The following is a 19307-nucleotide window of genomic DNA, read 5'->3' as shown; positions in this document are numbered from 1 at the left end:
AGACTACTACAAAGTGGCTTTTAAATAAATAAGCATAGCTAATAATGCTACAGGAAAGAGGAGTATGGATGTGAAAAGGCATCTGCAGAAGGGAAGAGGCAGGTCTAATTTGAAAAGAAAGAACATCACACAAGCATCTGGGGAAAAGCAAATTAAAATGCTAAGATGTCCAAAAAAGTAATTAATTAAAACAAAATGAAATAAAATAAAATGCTAACATGTCTTTTTTTTGTTTTGTTTTGTTTTGTTTTAACCTTGGCAAACTTAAAAGTAGCAACATTAAATGCTGGCAAATTATGAGGAAACAAGTCCTGTCATGTAATTGATGGGAATGTAAGTTATTACAATCTTTTTGGAATATAACGTGGTGAAAAGGATTAAAACTGTAAAAGAAACACATGATACTTAGAAGTGCAATCCCACGTTTGGGAATCTACCCTACAGATACATGTACTAACGCTCTCAAAGACTTAATACAAAGACATCCACTGCTTTGCTATAAATAACAAAAATGGAAAATAAAACCCCCACACATTAATAAAGTAATTTACAGTTTTGGATAACACAATGTTACGGATTACTACACCACAATATATTAAAAAGTGTTAATAATAAAGTTGATATGTACCGAGACACAAATATTACCCAGAAGTCTATAACTCTAAGAAAACGGTACGATCCTATTTATATAAACAACAAAACAACTCTGGATCGATAAATGTGTGTCTACGCAATTATCTAGGAGATATTCTCTTTGTTTTCCAATAACTACCTTCCTATGCCACGTCATCATACATAGGAGGCATTTTTAATTACAAAATATTGTTCATTATTTGCCAAATCAAACACATTACATGCCGTTTTACAGCAACCGGCTACAGGTCCTGGGTATCTAATTACGTAAGTATTTTGGCCAAAGTGTACATATAAAGACAATGTGCAGCTTTCTAAATCTGACATTTGAGGTCATCTGCAGCATGCCAAAAGGAGCGTAGTTGAGCTTACCGATCTCATTAATCACCGCTCTTATTTTGGAGACAAAAGGACCGACTTCACTGGGATTCATCTTGACTCTCTCCTTAAGGTCGGCACCTGCAAAGTATTTTATTTACAAATACAATCGAGTTATACACAAAGTTTCAAGGCAATGAATTGAAAACTTACTTAAGATTCATCTGTCACCTGAATATCAACTTAAAGACCAGCATGAGGAGGAATAAAATGCCCGTTCACACATCTACCATCTGCTTCAAGCAGTGGTTCTCAAACTCTGTGGTCTCAGGGCCCTACGCTCTGAGAAGAGACCTACTTTAGATGATATCTACCGATAGTTACTCTATCAGAAACTAAAACTATGAAGTGTCCTAAATATTTATCCACTCCTTTAAGAATACAAGTAGACCCATTCATATTGACATAAATGACTACAGACTGGGGCACTCCCTCCGCTCTTACAAAGACACTGGCAGTTTTCACCCTCCCCTTGCCTCTGCCCCATCAGGGTAAACGTCAACCCTGTGAAAAGGGCTAATCACTGTAAAAATCAGTCTGACTTCATGGATCCCCGCCCTGGTGACCGCAGATCATGTTTCAGAATCACTGGCATGAACGTACGAGCAAACTGACAATTTCATTAATTATGAGCTTATCACAGAATCATACATTTGGAACAGAAAAAAATAAATGCATAGGGGATCACTTACTCTGCGGCTCAACAAAGGCATTCTTCCTAATGATGTTAAACTATACGAGAAAAGGAAGGCCCCCATTTAAATGAACAAATACAAAACAAAGTAGAATTACAGCACAGAAGGTTTATGCTCAGCGACTGACTCTCTTATACATCCATTATAAAGTAATCGTGACTGGATGTAGCACCAGTTCCCAGCCCAGGCTGGACATTCTGAGCCCATACACTTCCTGTGGGAGTGTGAACTCCCATGCACACAGCACATGCCCTACAATCCATGAGTTCTAGAAAACCTCAAACATATGCCCAAGGAAAGAAGTACAGCAGCACCATTCAGTGCAACATGTATAAAATAGCAAAAAAATTGGAATTAATCTCAATATCCATCAGCAGGATCTCTAATAAAAGATGTATTTTATATAACAGAATAATACATGTTCGGCATGAAAACCAAGAAATCAGAGCATGAATATGGATGAATCCGGATGTTGAAGAACATATAATTATGCAATTAATATAGAACATTAACATATATTACAGTTATATATTTAACGATATAAATTATTATATATTTACAGAAAGACACAGGATAACCATTTGCGCAACTTTTTTTTTAATTTCTTAATGTTTATTTATTATTGAGAGACAGTGAGAGACAGAGCATGAGCACGGGAGGGACAGAGCGAAGGGGAGACACAGAATCCAAAGCAGCTCCAGGCTCCGGGCTGCCAGCACAGAACCCGATGCGGGGCTCAAACTCACAAACGCGAGATCATGACCTGAGCCGAAGTCGGACGCTTAACCGACTAAGCCTCCCAGGCACCCCTGCATAACTCTTTTTAAAAGAATTGCTATTTAGGGGGGCGGCTGGCTAGCTCCGTTGGTGGAGTATGTGACTCTTGACCTCGGGGCCGTGAGTTCAAGCCCCACATTGGGCGTACAGCTTACTTACGTACACATATATGTACACAAGTTAAAAACTAGTAAAGAATGCTACTTCGGGACATAAAATATGCATGGGAATGATAAATACCAAATTTGGTTGGTGGGGACCTCTGCAGAGAGGGAGACGGAGGTGGCTAGCAAAGGTCACAGAAGACTCCAATCTTGTCTGTAACACTGTATGGTCTACGTTAGGTGGTGAGTATTCAGGGTCAGCCTTTAAACATTTCTGTGTGCCTGATACACGTGTTCATAATTGACTTTTTCCAGGAAAAATTAACATTTAGCATCAAGGAAAAATGTTTGCAGGGGCAAAACTCTAGACCAGTAGGATGTATTTGTCGGAAGAAAAATTTTGTTCGACTCACTGCCGTTTAGCCCTGAGAACATAATTTACACGTTGCTCAGTTCCGGCTGGCTACTCCACATTGGCTAAGAAAAGCAGCCGAACCCAGTGCCGTGTCGGGGAGCGGAGCAGATGAGAGAAGGGCCGAGGCAGCGGAGAGGAGGGCGCCGATGGGGCACACAGGGGCTCTGCGTGAGGCGGTCCTGAAGGAGCCCCGGGGAACCGCATCGCGGGATCCACCAGATCCTCCAACGTAAGCGTGGGCTACGCCACGAGGGGGCCCTCCGGCACACCGGCCGGCGCGGCAGTGGGGGCTCTCAGGGGCACCCACGCTTTGAAATTCACACCCAGCTCTCCGAGCCTGGGTGCGGAGGCCATGCCAGGAGCCAAGGGGACCTCGGCCAAGGGGAGCCAAGGGGACCTCCTCCGCACCCGTGGAGCCCATTCACGCACACGAGTCCCAGCAGGCAGAGCTGGGAGCCTCCGTCTGGTTACTGAGCACAGCCCTAACCCACACAACTGTGGGAGACTTCCCTGGGAGTCACAATTTGTTTCAGAAAGAATTACCTTTCTCCATGGGACATTAAACATCTGTGACCCAGAGACCACTTTTTGGTTTTGCTTTAGACACGTGCCCTGCAATCTCAAACGTTCAGAAGCGAAAAGTACAGTTTCGCTTCTATCCCTCCAGATGACAAGTTCCTCGGTTGATAATATCCAGTTTTATCTGAGGGCTGGCGTGTCTCAGTGCTTTCACTTTTTAAATCCCCCAAGTCCATGACCGCTCACCTCAGCTGAGCCTCTGTGCTGCCGGGCAACCCTACTGCCTCCCTACAGCGTTCACTGTTGTGTTCATGTACAGCCCATTTCCTAACTCCTCTCTCTCCTTAAACCTCAAACCTCCTACCCAATCCTGACACCAGGTTACTAAGAAAGCAGAAGTATTCAGAAGAAAACCTTCACCCACACCCACCACCAAATCTAACCACCAGGATTAAGCCCTTACACACTGCCCTCCCTCCTTTCCTACAGATGACCTAACCCGTGACGAAGCACCCCGTGCACTAGATCCCACCCCTCCTGTCTGTTCAGGGCCATCACTCCAGCAGCTGTCCTCTTCCCGGCTGACATCACCAATAATATCCCTCTCTACAGAACCGTTCCCCTCAGCTGCATTAACGCTGTAACACTGCTCGTCTCAAAAAAGCAAAGAAAATTATGTAGACTTTCTCTGCCAGCTTTAAAGAAATAGCTTATTATCAGACGAATTCTTTCACGAAATCCTAGATAAAACACATTAAGACAGCTGTTTGAGGGCAACGGAGAACAACCAAGGCAGACAGAGTGTAAGTTTTGAAACAATCTCACGGGAATGGGGGGGGGGGGGGGGGGAATCGGAGCTCAGGGCTTGCCAAAGAGGAACGCTGCAGTCTTTCACTTGGGACCTCTCAAAGTTAAATATAAAACAGAGTAAACACAAAGAAAACCATATGAAGACCAACTGCTAAAAACGAAAGACAAAAAAAAAAGAAAATTAGAAGCTGCCAAAAAGAAGAAGACTGACAGCTGACTTCTCAACAGAAAATGAGTGATATCTCCAAAGTGGGGAAAGAAAATAACTACCCACCTAGAATTTCAAACTAAGCAAACCCATCCCCCAAACATGACACACACAGGCAATCTGTCTCCAGCAGGCACACACGGACAGAAACACCACAGGGGCTTCTTCAGGCAGATTATGAGAGTAGAGTTTAAAATCTTATTTTAATTTTTTTTACATTTATTTATTTATTTTTGAGAAACAGAGCGAGACAAAGCATGACAGGGGGAGGGGCAGAGAGAGAAGGAGACACAGAGTCTGAAGCAGGCTCCAGGCCCCGAGCTGTTAGCACAGAGCCCGACGCGGGGCTCGAACTCACGGACCGTGAGATCGTGACCTAAGCTGAAGTCGGACGCTCAACCGACTGAGCCACCCAGGCGCCCCTAAAATCTTACTTTATACAACTCCTGAGAGATATGCCTTAAGAGATAAGGACACAAAATGGCTAAAGTGAAAGGTTAAAAACCAGGCAAACACTAACCAAAAAGGAAGTGAAGTCATCATTAATACCTGACAAAAGAGACCTCAGGGCAAAAAATACCATTCAAGCTAGAGGTTCACTTTATGATAATAAACATGATGACCCACTAAAAGCCATAGGAATTCTAAACTAGCATAAAATAAGACAGCCCCATATGTATGAAGCAAAAACTGATGAGCCAAAAAGAAAAACTGACCCGTCTACAATCACGGTGGAGTCCGCAAACCCCCATGGCAATCAATAAACCAAGTAAGCAAACACCCTCATTGAACATCCCTACCAAGAAATAGGAAATAAAAAAAAGAATTAATCCCCAAAAGAATTATTTTGAGAGAGAGAGAAAAAGAATGTATGCTCACAACAACCAGTAGAGCAGGGACAGAGAGAAAAGGAAAGAGAGAACCCCAAGCAGACCCCACACAGTCAGCACAGAGCCCCACACGGGGCTCGATCCCACGAGCCATGAGATCACAATCTGAGCGGAGATCAAGACTCAGATGCTTAACCGACCTAGCCACCAAGGCAACCCTGGAGCAAAATTGTTTTGAGAAACAGAAAACAAACATGCAGGAGAGAAATATCAAAGAAATTGCTCATTTGGGAAAAAAAAAAAAAAAAAACCTAAAACAAATGATAGGACTTTTAGTGAGACTGATCATGGTGGGGGCGCCTGGGTGGCACAGTTGGTTAAGCATCCAACTTCAGCTCAGGTCATGATCTCATGGTTCGTGAGTTCGAGCCCCGTGTCACGCTCTGAGGTGACAGCTCCGAGCCTGGAGCCTGCTTCAGATTCTGTGCCTCCCTCTCTCTCTGCCCTTTCCCTTGCTCTCTCTCTCTCTCTCTCTCTCTCTCTCTCTCTCTCAAAAATAAGTAACATCAAAAAGCTTAAAAAATAAAATAAATAAAATAAAAAAAGACTGATCATGGAAAAATCCAAGAAGGCACAAACCCCAACAGCAAGAATGAAAAGGAGAATACTACTAAGGCTTTTACAGACATTAAAACAATAAGAGTATTAGTAACAACCTTGGCCCAATACATTCAAAAAGGTACATGAAATGGACACATTTCGAGAAAAACATAACTTATTAAAACTGACAGAGAAAATCTGAAAACACAAACACATATTAAAGAAACTGAATATGTTTATTCAAAACTTTCCTACAAGAAAACCACACGCCCCTGTGGCTCCAACAGTATATTCTCCCAAACATAATGAAAACAACTGGGGGCACCTGTCTGGCTCATTCAGTGCTGTGTGCGACTCTTGATCTCAGGGTTGTGAGTTCGAGCCCCACATTGGGTGTAGAGATTACTTTAAGAAAGTGAAAACCTAAATAAAAAAATTTAACATCAATCCTACATTTACATGGAGAATTGCAAAACAAACACTCGATAAGAACATTATAAGAAAAAAACATGACAGGCTAATCTTTCTCATAGCCTCAAAAATTCCTAAACAAAATATAAGTAAATCATACCTAGTAGTAACATAAATAAAATACAATATATCAAGACCCAGTTATATTCAGTCCAATACTGAAGACTGGTTTAATGTTAAGTGTTTCATTTTATTTTTTTTTTTAATTAATAGCATAAAAGTGAAAATCATACAAACTTTCAGCAGGTGCAGAAAAAAGTAGTTAAAATTCACACTCATTCTTTTAACCTCTTGAGGTAGAACTGACATGAAGTAAAATTCAGTCATTTTAAGTACACAATTCAATAATTTTTATTAAAGTTACAGAGCTGCACAGCCATCTAATTTTAGAACGTTTCCATTATCATAAAAGACCCCTCACACTCACCTGCAGGCACTCCCCGTTCCCACCTCCACCCCCTAAAACTTTGCCTTCCACTATTTTCCTAAAACTTTGCCTTCTCTGGACATTTCACGTGAATAAACTCGTACAATACATGGTCTTCAACATAGCAAGCATAGTGTTTTTCACTATGAATTAGTATTTTTTTTTCTTTTCATTACCGAATAGTATCCCCTTGTAGGGACAGAGAAAAAAACCTTTGTTTCTCTGGTCATCGGCTGGTGGACACTGGGGTCTTTCCACCTTTGGCTGTTATGAAAAAATACTACCAAGAGCGTTCGCGTACAAGTTTTCGTGGATACAAACGTTATTTGTCTTGGGTAGACACGAAGGAGTGGAATTGCTGGCTCATATTGTAAATTTCTATTTAACTTAAAAAAAAGCAACTGTCACTGTTTCTCCACAGTGGCTGCACCCCTTCACCTTCCATCAGCAATACGCGGGGGTCCCTGTTGCCCTTACAGGGTCACCAACACCAGTCTGCTCTTTTTTTATTACAGCATTTTGTGAAATGGTATCAATTACGATTGTAAATCTGCATTTCCCTAATGACTAATGAGGTTAAGTATCTTTTCATGTGCTTGTTAGCCATTCATACAGGTCCTTGGTGAAATGTCATTTCAAATCTTTTGCTCATTTTTTTTTTGTACTGGATAATTTGTTTCCTTCTTATTGAGTTGTAAGAGTAATATCTTGGATATGAGTCCTTTGTCAGAACTATGATTTATAGGGACACCTGGGCGGCTCAGTCAGTTAAACTTCTGACTCCTGATTTTAGCTCAGGCCATAATCACAGTTTGTGGGTTCGAGTCCTGCACTGGGCTCCGTGCATGGAGCCTGCTTGGGATTCTCTCTCTCCTTGTGCCCCTCTCCTCACAACTGTCTCTCTCGAAATAAATAAATATTTAAAAGAAAGAAATATGATTTCCAAATATTTTCTCCCCATCCATGGCTTGTCTTTTTACTTTCTTGATGTTTTTTGAAGTTTTAATTTTAATGAAGTTCAATTTCTCAACTTTTTCATCACACGTGCTTTTGCTGTCATATCTAGTCAACAGTCATTCTTAAATAAAAGTTCATAGCAAACTAGGGAAAAAAAGAAAATCTTTTTTAATCTGAAGGGTAATTATAAAACATCTGTAACTAACATCACCTTTAAAGGCCAATTACTGTAAGCTTCCTCCCAGAGATCAAGAGTGAATCAAGGATGTCCTTTATCACTTCTAAAGACAGTCGCAGATGTACGAGTCAGTATAATAAGAAAACTTTTTAATTATAGATCACAGAGAAAAAATGAAACTGTTGTTATCAGCAGATGGCTTAACCAAACGTGAAGAATAGCCAAAAGAATTTAGAAATCATGGAAACAAAAGAATTTAGTAAGGTTGCTGAATACAAGTTCAACATATAAAAATCAACTGTCTCTTTATAAACTCACGAAAGAAATTTGTGAAATTTAAAAAAAACACCATTTATAGTAACATTCAAAAATCAAGGAGCCAAGGAACACATCTAATAAAAGATGTAGAAGATCTTGACACAAAAAAACTAGAAAAATCTTCTGAGATAAATTAAAAACGAAATAAGTAGAGGAACATATCATGCTCATGTATTACAAAACTTCGTACTGGGGCGCCTGAGTGGCTCAGTCGGTTGAGCGTCCGACTTCGGCTCAGGTTATTATCTCATGGTCTGTGAGTTCGAGCCCCGCGTCGGGCTCTGTGCTGACAGCTCAGAGCCTGGAGCCAGCTTCGGATTCTGTGTCTCCCTCTCTCTCTCCCCCTCCCCTGCTCATGCTCTGTGTCTCTCTGTCTCAAAAATAAATAAAAACATTAAAAAAAAATTTTTTAAAGGAAAACTTCGTACTAAAATATGTAAATTCTCTCCAAATTAACAGAGTCACTGAAGTTCCAATCAAAATCCCCACATGTCTGGAAAGTGACAAGGTGAAAATGCAAAGGGCCAATAAGTAAAGATGCTTCTGAAGAAGAAAAAGTTGGAGGATTTACACCACAACAGAAAGATGCTATTATAAAGCTACTGTAATTAAGAAAATGTGATACTGCCTCAAAGATAAAGACCAATGCAACAAACAGCAAGTCCCAAAAAGACCCAGTTGATTTGTGACAGACACTTCAGGGACCAGATGGACTTTCTGATACATGGGGCCGGTGCCACTGAATGTTCGTGCGAGAAAAAAAGATTCCTGACCCTTCATACCACACACACACACAGGAATCAATTCACGGTAAATTATACAGCCTAAATGTGAAAAGTAAAACGATCAAACTTCTAAATGAAAACTAAAAATACCTTCAGGGAGTCTGCATGGCTCATCGGTTAAGAATCTGACTCTGCATTTTGGCTCAGGTCATGATCTCACGGTTCATGAGTTCAAGCCCCACATAAGGCTCCGTGCTGGCAGCGTGGAGCCTGCTTGGGTTCTTTCTCTCCCTCTCTCTGCCCCTCCCCAGCTCCCTCTCTCTTTCAAATTAAATAAACTTAAAAAATATTTTTAATAATAAATAAATTAATTTAAAAAATAAAAATATCTTCAACACTTTGGTATACACAAGTTTTAAAAGATTTCCCCGTAGACTCAGGAAAAAACTGGACTTCATTCAAATTAAAATCTTCTCAGGGTGCTTGGGTGGCTCAGTCGGTTAAGCATCCGACTTCGGCTCAGGTCATGGTCTTGCAGTCCTTGAGTTCAAGCCCCACGTCGGGCTCTGTGCTGACAGCTTGGAGTCTGGAGCTGCTTCAGATTCTGTGTCTCCCTCTCTCTCCGCCCCTCACCCTGTCACGCTCGTCTCTCACCCTCTCCATCTCTCTCTCTCTCTCAAAAATGAATAAAACATTAAAAAAAAAACACAACCACTGTCCATCAAAAGACATCATTAAGAAAATGAATATGCACATGAAAGAATGAAACACAAGTCCTCCACATAGAAAGCACTGAATAAATGTCAGAAAGAAAAAGATAACCCAAGAACAAAACGCAGGCCAAAGATGCAAATACTTCACAAAAGAGGACGTCCAACTGGCTAATGAAGAGATGACAAGAAACACAACCGGATTAATTATCTAGAAAACGCAAATTAAAAACACAGACAGCTTTACAAGCAATCCACAGCTAAAGTGGTAGGGAAGGTAGAGAGCAGTGGCACTCTGACTTAATGCTGCTGGGAGTAGAAACGCGTAAAAATCACTTTAAAAATCCCCCCCTGCAGAGGTGTACTCCCACAGAGATGCAGGCTGCGTACAACACGGCGTGTTCACGGAAGCACGCTTCGGGCCAGCTCAACCCTGGCGACACTCCGAAAGCCCATCGACAGCAGACACACAAATTGTGAGACGTTCCCGCAAGGAACAAGATCGTACTACCCACTCCCAGATGAACAGCGTAAACCAAATCCCACCAACACGGTGAGCGGAAATCAACCTCAAAAGAGTACACGCCGGGTAATTCCAGTCACATCAAGTTGGACAGTAAGCGAAACTAGTATTCGGCGATAAAAACCAGAATGATCCCCAGTATGCTCGGGGGAAGGACGGTTCATGGACTGTGGCAGGGTGGTAAAGGTGACATCCATTTCTTATGTCGGGTGGTGACTGCCCAGCCCAGTGCGTTTCACAGATCTGTATTACACTTGAGACTTGTACAGTTTTCTTCATATATTATAATTCAGTTAAAAAGTTTGTTTAAAACAAATTCCCAACTCCATACGTTCTACCCGCTCCAGCCACCACCAATTTCTCTCCTCTTTGTCAAAGCCAAACCCTTCAAAAGGGTTGTTGCCCTTTCTGTCTCCTACCCGCGCCTCTTACACTAGGTCTTTTAAGCAGAGGAGACAAAGAGACAGTAAAAAAATAAAGAAATAACCACCAAAGGAAGTGGTAAACGTCTTGGGTGAAAAAAAGAACAGCAAAGTGTCGACCTGACGAGGGTGTGGACCACGCTACGGTATTAAACAGTGTGATCGTACTGGTGTTACTGAGAAAGTATAATAAATCAAGAAGATCTGCTTTTCATGTTACTGAAAATGCAGTATTTGGTTCTAAGTTACATTTTTTTTTAATTTATTTTTTAATTTTTTTCTGTTCCCATTCCTTGTTTTATTTTTTATTTTTTTATATATAATTTGTTGTCAAATTGATTTCCATACAACATCCAGTGCTCATCCCAATAGGTAAGTTACATATTTTTAATCATATTATAGTGCTACTGCAGTTTCCGTTCTATTGCAAACTCCTTTCATCTAAATATATAGATAGGTAATACACCGAGTAGACAATGCATGGAGTTTATTATTAAACAATTTTGAGAAAGTATCTATTTACTTAAATACTGCCCCCTAAAATGTCCTCTCCTAATTGTTTTATATAAATTTTATATGAATTTTTTGCTTATTGTTTTATATAACTTCTGTCCTTTAAATATGCTTTAAGATTACTACACATTAAATTTCTACTTGTTTAGGGGCGCCTGGGTGGCTCAGTCGGTTGGGTGTCCGACTCCGGTTCAGGTCATGATCTCACGGCTCGTGGGTTCGAGCCCCGCGTCGGGCTCTGTGCGGACAGCTCGGAGCCTGGAGCCCGCTTCGGATTCTCCGTCTCCTCCTCTCTCGGCCCCGCCCCCACTTGTGCTGCGTCTCTCTGTGTCTCTCAAAAAATAAATGCAAAAAAAAAAATTTTTTCTTTTAATAAATAAATTCCTACTTGTTTATATCTGCAGTGGACTCGTCCTGCGAGCCTTTACAGAAGTTATGAGAAACACTAATATTCTTTGTTTTGCATTTTAGGATGTTTAGCTTCCTTGGGCCTCAATAACCAAAGGACAGTAAAGCCCCTCTCAGTCTCTCTCAAAACTCTAACATGCTCCCCAACGAGTGGCACCATCCCTCTCGAGTGCTAAGGCTTTAAGTAAGCCAATGGTCTTCAACCTGTTTGGTTCCCAATACAGCCAAAAAGAGACATGTACACATTTCATCACGTGAGTTTAAGCAGCTGCAAAGACAGCAGTGCGCTTCTAAGCACCGGCATCCATCCCAGAGGAGAACCTAGATCACCGTCAGTGTGTCCAGTGGAATCTACACCCCACAGGGATTGGACTCGCAGAAACCATCCGGGTCTAAAACACGCAAACAAACCCTTGCTTTACAGTGAGAAATTTCTTACTTACAGTTTCTTTAGGAACTGGTGTCTGCCCCACTTTCCTGTAATTATTGTTTCTGATGTAATTAGTGTGGATGCGTGAAACACTTCCACTGGTTACTGTCACATCTCTTTGCAACAAAATATGTACATGGACTGAGTTATTTTTTAGAACAATCTGGCTTTTTAAACGTGTTTTTGTTTGTCTGTTTACGAGAGGGGAGGGGGCAGAGGGAGAGCCCAGCACAGAGCCCGACGCTCACAACTGTGAGATCATGACCCAAGCCCACGTCCAGAGTCGGACCCTTAACGCACCGAGCCACCCAGGCGGCCCTCATATTTTTAAAAATCCCCTTTTTGGCCATTTGGAAGCTTTCTCCCCGTCTGGCGCGAGGCAGCGAAGTAAGATCGGCACTGACTTGTGCAACGCAAGGGCAAGCAGGAAAGAACGGCCGTAGAGAGTAACCGCGACCCACAGAGCAGCCTGAAAAGCTTCAGGGAAGAGCACATACCAACCAGATCCGTGGAAAACTAGCTGTGCCTCCCGAGTGCCCAGAAATGCCCCCGCCGCGGTGTGGTGGCTCACCGTGTGGAGTCGCGGTCCCGACGGCGCAGTGGCTGGACCACAGGGATGGAGAAGACCATCTTCCCACCTGCGCGCCCTGCCGGCGGCGGTGCGCGGTTCGACTCCATCACCTGTGCCCGGCACCGTCGTCCACCCCCCCCCCCCCGGTACGTTCTGCCCATCTAACGGAGAAGAAACAGCAGCTTGACGTTGCCTTGCCCTCCACGCCAAGAGACGCAACGCCTCACCGTCTGCGCGGCGTGGTCGTGCAGTGGTGGAAGCCGACATCTCCCAATTGCTCCAGCGGGCACGCGCCTGTGTCCATCCAGGCGCCGCGGTCTTCCCCGCCCCCGCTCCAAAAGGGCTCTCGTTGCCCCCATTCAGCCGAACGTGGGCTCAACATGCCCACGGATGTGCACGAGCTCCACCTGTGTCCTCACCTCCACGCGGCACCAGACAGAGCGGAGGCCCCCAGGGACCCCGGGAGGCGCCCTCTGACAGGAGTCGTCTTCTCCTTTCCTGCACGGCTCCCGGGTGGTGCTCGTGCCAAGGTCAGCCTGGAGGCACAAAGGGACCTAGGCAAGGGTCTGGGTTTTTCTATTTCCTCAAAGAATGTACATGAGATTGGAATGCTCTGTTCCATAAATTTCTAGGTAGAACGTCTTCCTGCGGTCACCTGGCCAGGTGTTTTCATTGTTCTGGGATCAGTCAAGTTTTCTACTTCTTAAGTCAATTTTGGTTAAGTTTTATTTGCGATAATTTATCTATTTCACCTCAAATTTTCAAATTTGTTGGCATCAGTTATTCTTAACATTGTCTTACCAGTTTAATGTCTGTGGAATTTATATATACCTGGGGCCTCTTTTTTCAATCTGAGTATTGTTTCTTTGTTCTCTCACCCTTGCTTTAATCTTGCCGGAAGCCTGACCATTTGGATTTTCAAAGAGCCAGCTTTGGGCTTTATTATCCTCACTACTTACTATGCGTCTTCCGTGTCGTAAGTTTAGGCTCACGTTCAGTTCCTTCCTTCTGGCCTTCATTTTTCCTCAGAGTGACGTGCCCGTTTACCATGCCCAAACCCAAAACTTCCCTTCTGCCCGGCGTCCCAGGCTCTCTGGCTTACTGGAAGGCTTCTCCCCTAAGGTGATGCCACTGTTGTCTCCCCTGCAGAATCGCGGTCAGCTCCGACACTCCACGCCCACCGTGGTAAGATCTCCATCTTCAGAAGAAGGGCTCATCAACCCCTCATATACTTCCAACTATCATCACATTCCTATGAACTATTATGGAATAATTTCTTGAAAATCTGTTCATCTGTATTACTTTTAGAAGTTTCTGTAGCGTCCCCTTCTTTTCTCTTTAATATTTCTCCTTGGGTAGTATAGTGTTATCCCTTCTTAGTGCTATTTAAGCCACCTTTGTGCCGAAGGCTCAAGACTTTTCTCCTCAGCCTGACCTCTTCCTGGGCCATCAGTGTTCTGTATGCAACCATCCAATGGAGGCTTTCACTTGGATTCCTAACTGGCATCTCCAGATTCATGGGTCTAAAACAGAAGTCTTGATTTCTCTCCAACCATCGCTGCCCAAAACCTCCCCCTCCCCCAGGCCTTTCCGTCTCAATCCAGGGAACCTCTCTTCTCCTAATAGCTGAGGCAAAAACCTAGGAGGCATCTCTGATCTCTCTTGTCCCTTTATTCACACCCGATCCATCAGCAGTTCCTGTTGTCCTCCGTTCGGAATATAGCCCCAGGTTCTGCACCTGCTCCCGGGGAACCCCAGAGAACCCCTGCCCTGGGCCACCTGACTGCTACGTTAAAGCCCACACTCTTCAGAACTGCTGTGTTGTCACAGGGGATGCGACTTTGGGGGCTGCGTTTGGCTTTATGTGGGTCCTGTGTTGGCAGAAAAGTGGAAACCACTGGCCACGGGCAGAACCTTAGGAAGCAAGGAGTCCCCGAGGGCAGGCAGAGGAAGAGCTGTTTGCCAAAGAGAATGAGAAGCAGGAGATATACTACTAACTGAAAAAGTGCAAAGACCATGTATAGAATGCTACTTGCCTAAAACAGCATGGAAGTAGCAACACAGGCACATCCTGAATTTTGCAAGAGAAACACGTGACGCATAAACTAGGAACTAATGAGACTCATTAACGCCCTCGAGAGTGGGAATGTGGTGGAAGGGGCTGGAGGGAGGAAGTGGCCAGTGACACTTCTGTGCACAGCTCTGACTTCTGAAATCACGCTGATATTTCACATATTCCAAGTAAAAGAAACAAGAGGAAACCTAACTTTATTTCCCAGGAATAAAGCATTAATTACACTGAACAAGAAGTAACACAAATAACTTTCAATAGTGTTTTTACTCTATACCCTCAGTCTAAAGATATAAACACTCTAAATCTTAAACTCTAGTTAGAAAGTGTGTTCATCACAGTGGTATCGATCTAGCCACTGTGAAACTATTTTCTGCTATTACACACTTGAACAAATGAGTAAACACGTTCCAGATAATGTAAGTGTAGAGATGAGCGTGAAGCCGATGGTGACGAACAGGAAATGGAGTTATCAGCATGCGCTTGCGGCTTCGGATACAGAAGCACAAACAATGGTATGAGTGTACGTGTGTGTAACGTAAGGGTACTTTTCTACCCACGGATCTTAGCTCTATCTGGCGCAAGGGCCTTGAATCAAAGAGCCCAAGGGACAATGAGCACAGGCGAGCACCCAGCTCTTGGTTCTTAAACACCATCCCCACCAAAGGGAACCGAAAACTGCCAGCTTTGACTATGCTGGAGTGAGTGATGCTGGACTAGCCCTTCAAATACATGAAACTTCTTTCAGATGCCGATCAGTAAGTAGTGACACAGTGAAGGGGAGGCCAGTGACTGCTCCAGCTTTCTAAGGACACTTTGCAGGATGGGGTGCAAGGCAGGGGGACCTGGACAGAGCAAGCAGACTGATCTGGCTGATAGAAGCAGATGGGAGTTCAGGCAGACTGGGTGGCTGATATTTACAGAGGAGGAAACCAGACAGGAAAGAGTCACTCAGAGAAAGCGCCCCAATAATCTGCACAGGTTCCCTCGAGCTTTAAGCTGAAATGCCCATTCACAGGCAATTATCAAGGAAAGAACTGTCCAGGTTCCAACAGCAGGAACTGGAAACTGCACAGAACACCCCGGGCCCCCAGTAAAGACATCAGAAGCTTTTCAAAGAAACCTCGAAAGGGTCAGGCAGATCCTCCGGGAGAGCGGTCATCTGCTGCCACAAAACAAGAGTTTAAGAAAAACACCAAGTAGGGACGGGCCCACCTGCTGCAAACATTCACCAATCTCAGATATTTCATAATTCAAGAGCAGAAAGTCACCAAAAGTTTATAGTCAGGAAGAGATAACAAGTGAAAGCACATGATACTATTACAAACGTTTTAATGAATACTTTATATCGGTATTTAGGGTATTTATCACGTTGCCTTTACTTTTATTTTAGAGAATGTGAAAATACTGGCTACCGCCATCTCTCAAACCTTATTTTGCCCTGAACATCCCAAGCTATTCATTCAAATGGAAACTCTAATCAAGGGGTTTCCAGGAACCTGAACGTCAAGACCCTGTCAAGACCCCGACTGGTCATAGCTGGGGAACCCAGCGCTCACCCAAACGACTGCGTCGCTGCACATGACATTGGTACGAGAAGTACGCATTGTAGAGCCTTCTGCAGGATCGTTCATCAACCACACAAGAGAAAAGGGCACTTTCACTGTATGTTTAGAGACACGGCCTCCATAGGCCAGGCATGTAGCATCTTCCCATGGAGCTCAATGGACCTCAGCCTGGCTTCTCTAGCCGTAGGGGAGGGCCCAGGGCCCGGGGAACAGACTTGGACCAGCAAAGGGGAGAAAGAAATTGAGTCTGGACCAGGGCGGGGGAAGCTCACTATAGACTGCAGGCCGGTCTGCACCCAGTGTTTCTATGGCCCTCGAGCTAAAATTGGTCATTCCTTTTTTCTAAAGCTTTATAAAAATAAATGTTAAAAAACTGTCATATATTTGTGTGTGTGTGTGTGTGTGTGTGTGCACGCGCGTGTATATATATATATATATATATATATACACATACGTATGTACATACCTATGACAAAGACTATGAGAGGCCCAGAAAGCCTAAAATATCTGGCCCTTTACTGAAAACTTTGCTGAACCCTAGTCTAGACCAAGTCTGGCTCCCAAGGGAACCAACCCCTCAGAAACCAAGCTGGGGTGCTAAACGGCAGTAGCCAGAAACAGACTCCTGAACACTCCATCTGTTTCTAAGTTTAAGCTCTGCCTTCCAGCTGCTGCAGCCGCACGGAGCCTCAGCCACAGTTGCAAGTTCGATTACCCCCCAGCTCTCCGGTGCCCTCGTCCTCGCCAAGGCAGCGGGACCTCACTGGGCAGGGCTGACGAGGGGCCTAAAGACAACGGCCCGAGCCAGCCTCCTCTGCAGGGGCCCGTTCTCCCCTCTCCCCAAGAGAGGCTCTGCTCCTCTGAGACATGCCTGCAATTTAGAAAGGTCAGCTTAATAACAGAACTTGAACAAGTCACTATTCTTCCCCACAAGCCACCTACACATGGACTGTATCAAAATACAAGCTGACTTTACTTAACCATGACACTCTGCCAGTTTTACCTCCTCAACAACCACAATCTTTCAGTTCTTGGTCCCATAAAGTTCAGTACCTTCGACGGTCCAGGCACTGTTCTGATAATGGGTCCCTGCCCTAATTCCAGGGAATCAGAGGGTCTGCAGAAGCGGCCCGATCACAAAATCACAAGTAAAAAAAAATACGTTCTGGAACCGAAAAGCGCCAAGAAGAAGCTAAGATAGGAAACTGTGGCGGAGGGTGGGGGGAGCAGGGAGGGCTGCTTGGGCCAAAATGACAAGGGAACAGCTCCCTAAGGAGATGACATTTGTGCAGAGGTCTTTCCAAGCTAAGGGAACAGAGGGTCTGACAGGAGGAGTTCTGTGTACCACAGGCCAAGGCGGGGCGGAGCAGAGGGAGAAAGAAGGTGGGAGATGGGGCAGCAGGGGGGAGTGGCCAGAGCGGCAAGACCGTATAGACTTGGTCTCAGTTCCCTACAAATAACTGCCAGCTCGGTGGCATCATCCTCCAGGTCTGGGTTGGAAGTGTAAGCCGGAGGCTGTCCATACTCCTGGGCTTGCGGCCCCTTCCCTGCACCTCTACAGCCTTCCCATCATCCTCTCTCCTCCTAGGTTCCAACCCTCCCGCCTCCCTCTTACACAGACTCTATCCTTACACTGGGCACACCAAATAACCCAGGGTGATCTGCCCCTACCGCCACATAAGGTCAGACGTATTTAGAGGTTCCAGGGGTTAGGGCATGGACAACTTTGGGGGGCCGTTATCCAGCCCACCACACACTTTATTCCTGAGGATTATTTAAAACAGGACTGGGCTGCATTGTGGGGGGACATGCTAACGTGCTACAGTGGGACAGGGGTGGAATCAGGGATGTATCAGCAGATTACTACTAATACATACTTCCTATTTCTTCAAAAGAAATACTACCTAAAGAGCCTAAAATATTACTTGGGAATTTTTTTTTAATGGAAATAGGGTTAGAAATGAATTAGCAACAGCCAAAAATTACTTCTTCAGAAAGGCCGTGGGTACTCTTGAGTCCTTTTGAATGGCATCTCTGGCATGCTCAAATGAAAAACTTAAAATTAATTATAACATTAAGAGCTTATATTAGGAAAGAAAAAGGGTTTAAAAATCAATGAACTAAGCTTCCACCTTAAGAAGCTAGAAAATGCAGAATAAATTAATACCAAAGCAAATAGAGAAAAGAAAAAAAAAAGAAACTCAAAGCCAGTTCTTTGAAAAGATCAACAAAAATAATAAATGTGTTATCAGAGTTTAAGAAAAAGACACAAATTATCAATATCAAAAGTGAAAGATATCACTGTAAGTTCAGTCGATATTAAAAAGATAATAAAGGAATATCATGAAATTTATGCCAATAAATTTGAACACTTAGATAAAAACAGATAATTTCTTTACGACACAAACTACCCAAACTTAAGAAGAAACTGACAACTTGAACAGCCGTATGACCACTAAAGTGACTAAATTTACAGTTAAAAATCTTCTCACAGAGAAAATTGGACCAGATGACTCGGATTTTACCAAATAACTAAATAAGAAATAATACCAATTCTATTCAACCTCTTCTAGCAAAACAGAAGAAATGAAATTGGAACACTTCCCAATTCATTTGATGAGACCAGCAATACCCTCACACCAAAACCAGACACAGACACTACAAGAAAACTACCCCTCATCAATTTCCCTCCTAAACACAGTTGTAAAATTCCTGAACCGAATTGTAGCATACCAAACCCAGCAATATACAAAAACAGGAACACATCATGACCAAGAAGGGTTCATTCCAGGAATACAAGGTTGTTTAACAGCTGAAAATCAATCAATAAGTAACCATTTTAAAACACTGGGGAAAAAAGGTATCATCTTAATAGATGTAAAAGAGATTTGACAAAATTCAACACTTATTCACGATAAAAATAAAAAACCTCAACAAACTTGGAATAGAACTGTTTTCAACCCAATTAAAAGCAAATTTATGAAAATACTACAGCAAACATTATACTTATTGGTGAAAGACTGAATGCCTTCCCTCCCCACCTGAG

The 19307-nt window shown here is 43.4% G+C and overlaps 1 protein-coding gene across 5 annotated transcripts in view; it reads right to left on the bottom strand.

Annotated features, from left to right (window-relative positions):
- The window catches only part of AUH (AU RNA binding methylglutaconyl-CoA hydratase), a 161815-nt gene that overhangs the window by 123972 nt on the left and 18536 nt on the right, over window positions 1-19307 (bottom strand). For 4 of the 5 annotated variants that reach the window (XM_047830812.1, XM_047830814.1, XM_047830815.1 and 1 more), the window contains one exon: window positions 1006-1092. The exons of the other annotated variant lie outside the window; for it this stretch is intronic. In XM_047830812.1, coding sequence (XP_047686768.1) covers window positions 1006-1092 — 87 coding nt within the window. The remainder of the gene's footprint in view (window positions 1-1005; window positions 1093-19307) is intronic. 5 annotated transcript variants of the gene reach the window in all.

The sequence above is a fragment of the Prionailurus viverrinus genome, chromosome D4 (assembly GCF_022837055.1).
Source record: "Prionailurus viverrinus isolate Anna chromosome D4, UM_Priviv_1.0, whole genome shotgun sequence".
Classification (NCBI taxonomy): Eukaryota; Metazoa; Chordata; class Mammalia; order Carnivora; family Felidae; genus Prionailurus; species Prionailurus viverrinus.
The sequence above is the reverse complement of the archived record's forward strand: the minus strand, read 5'-3'. Positions and strand labels throughout refer to the sequence as shown.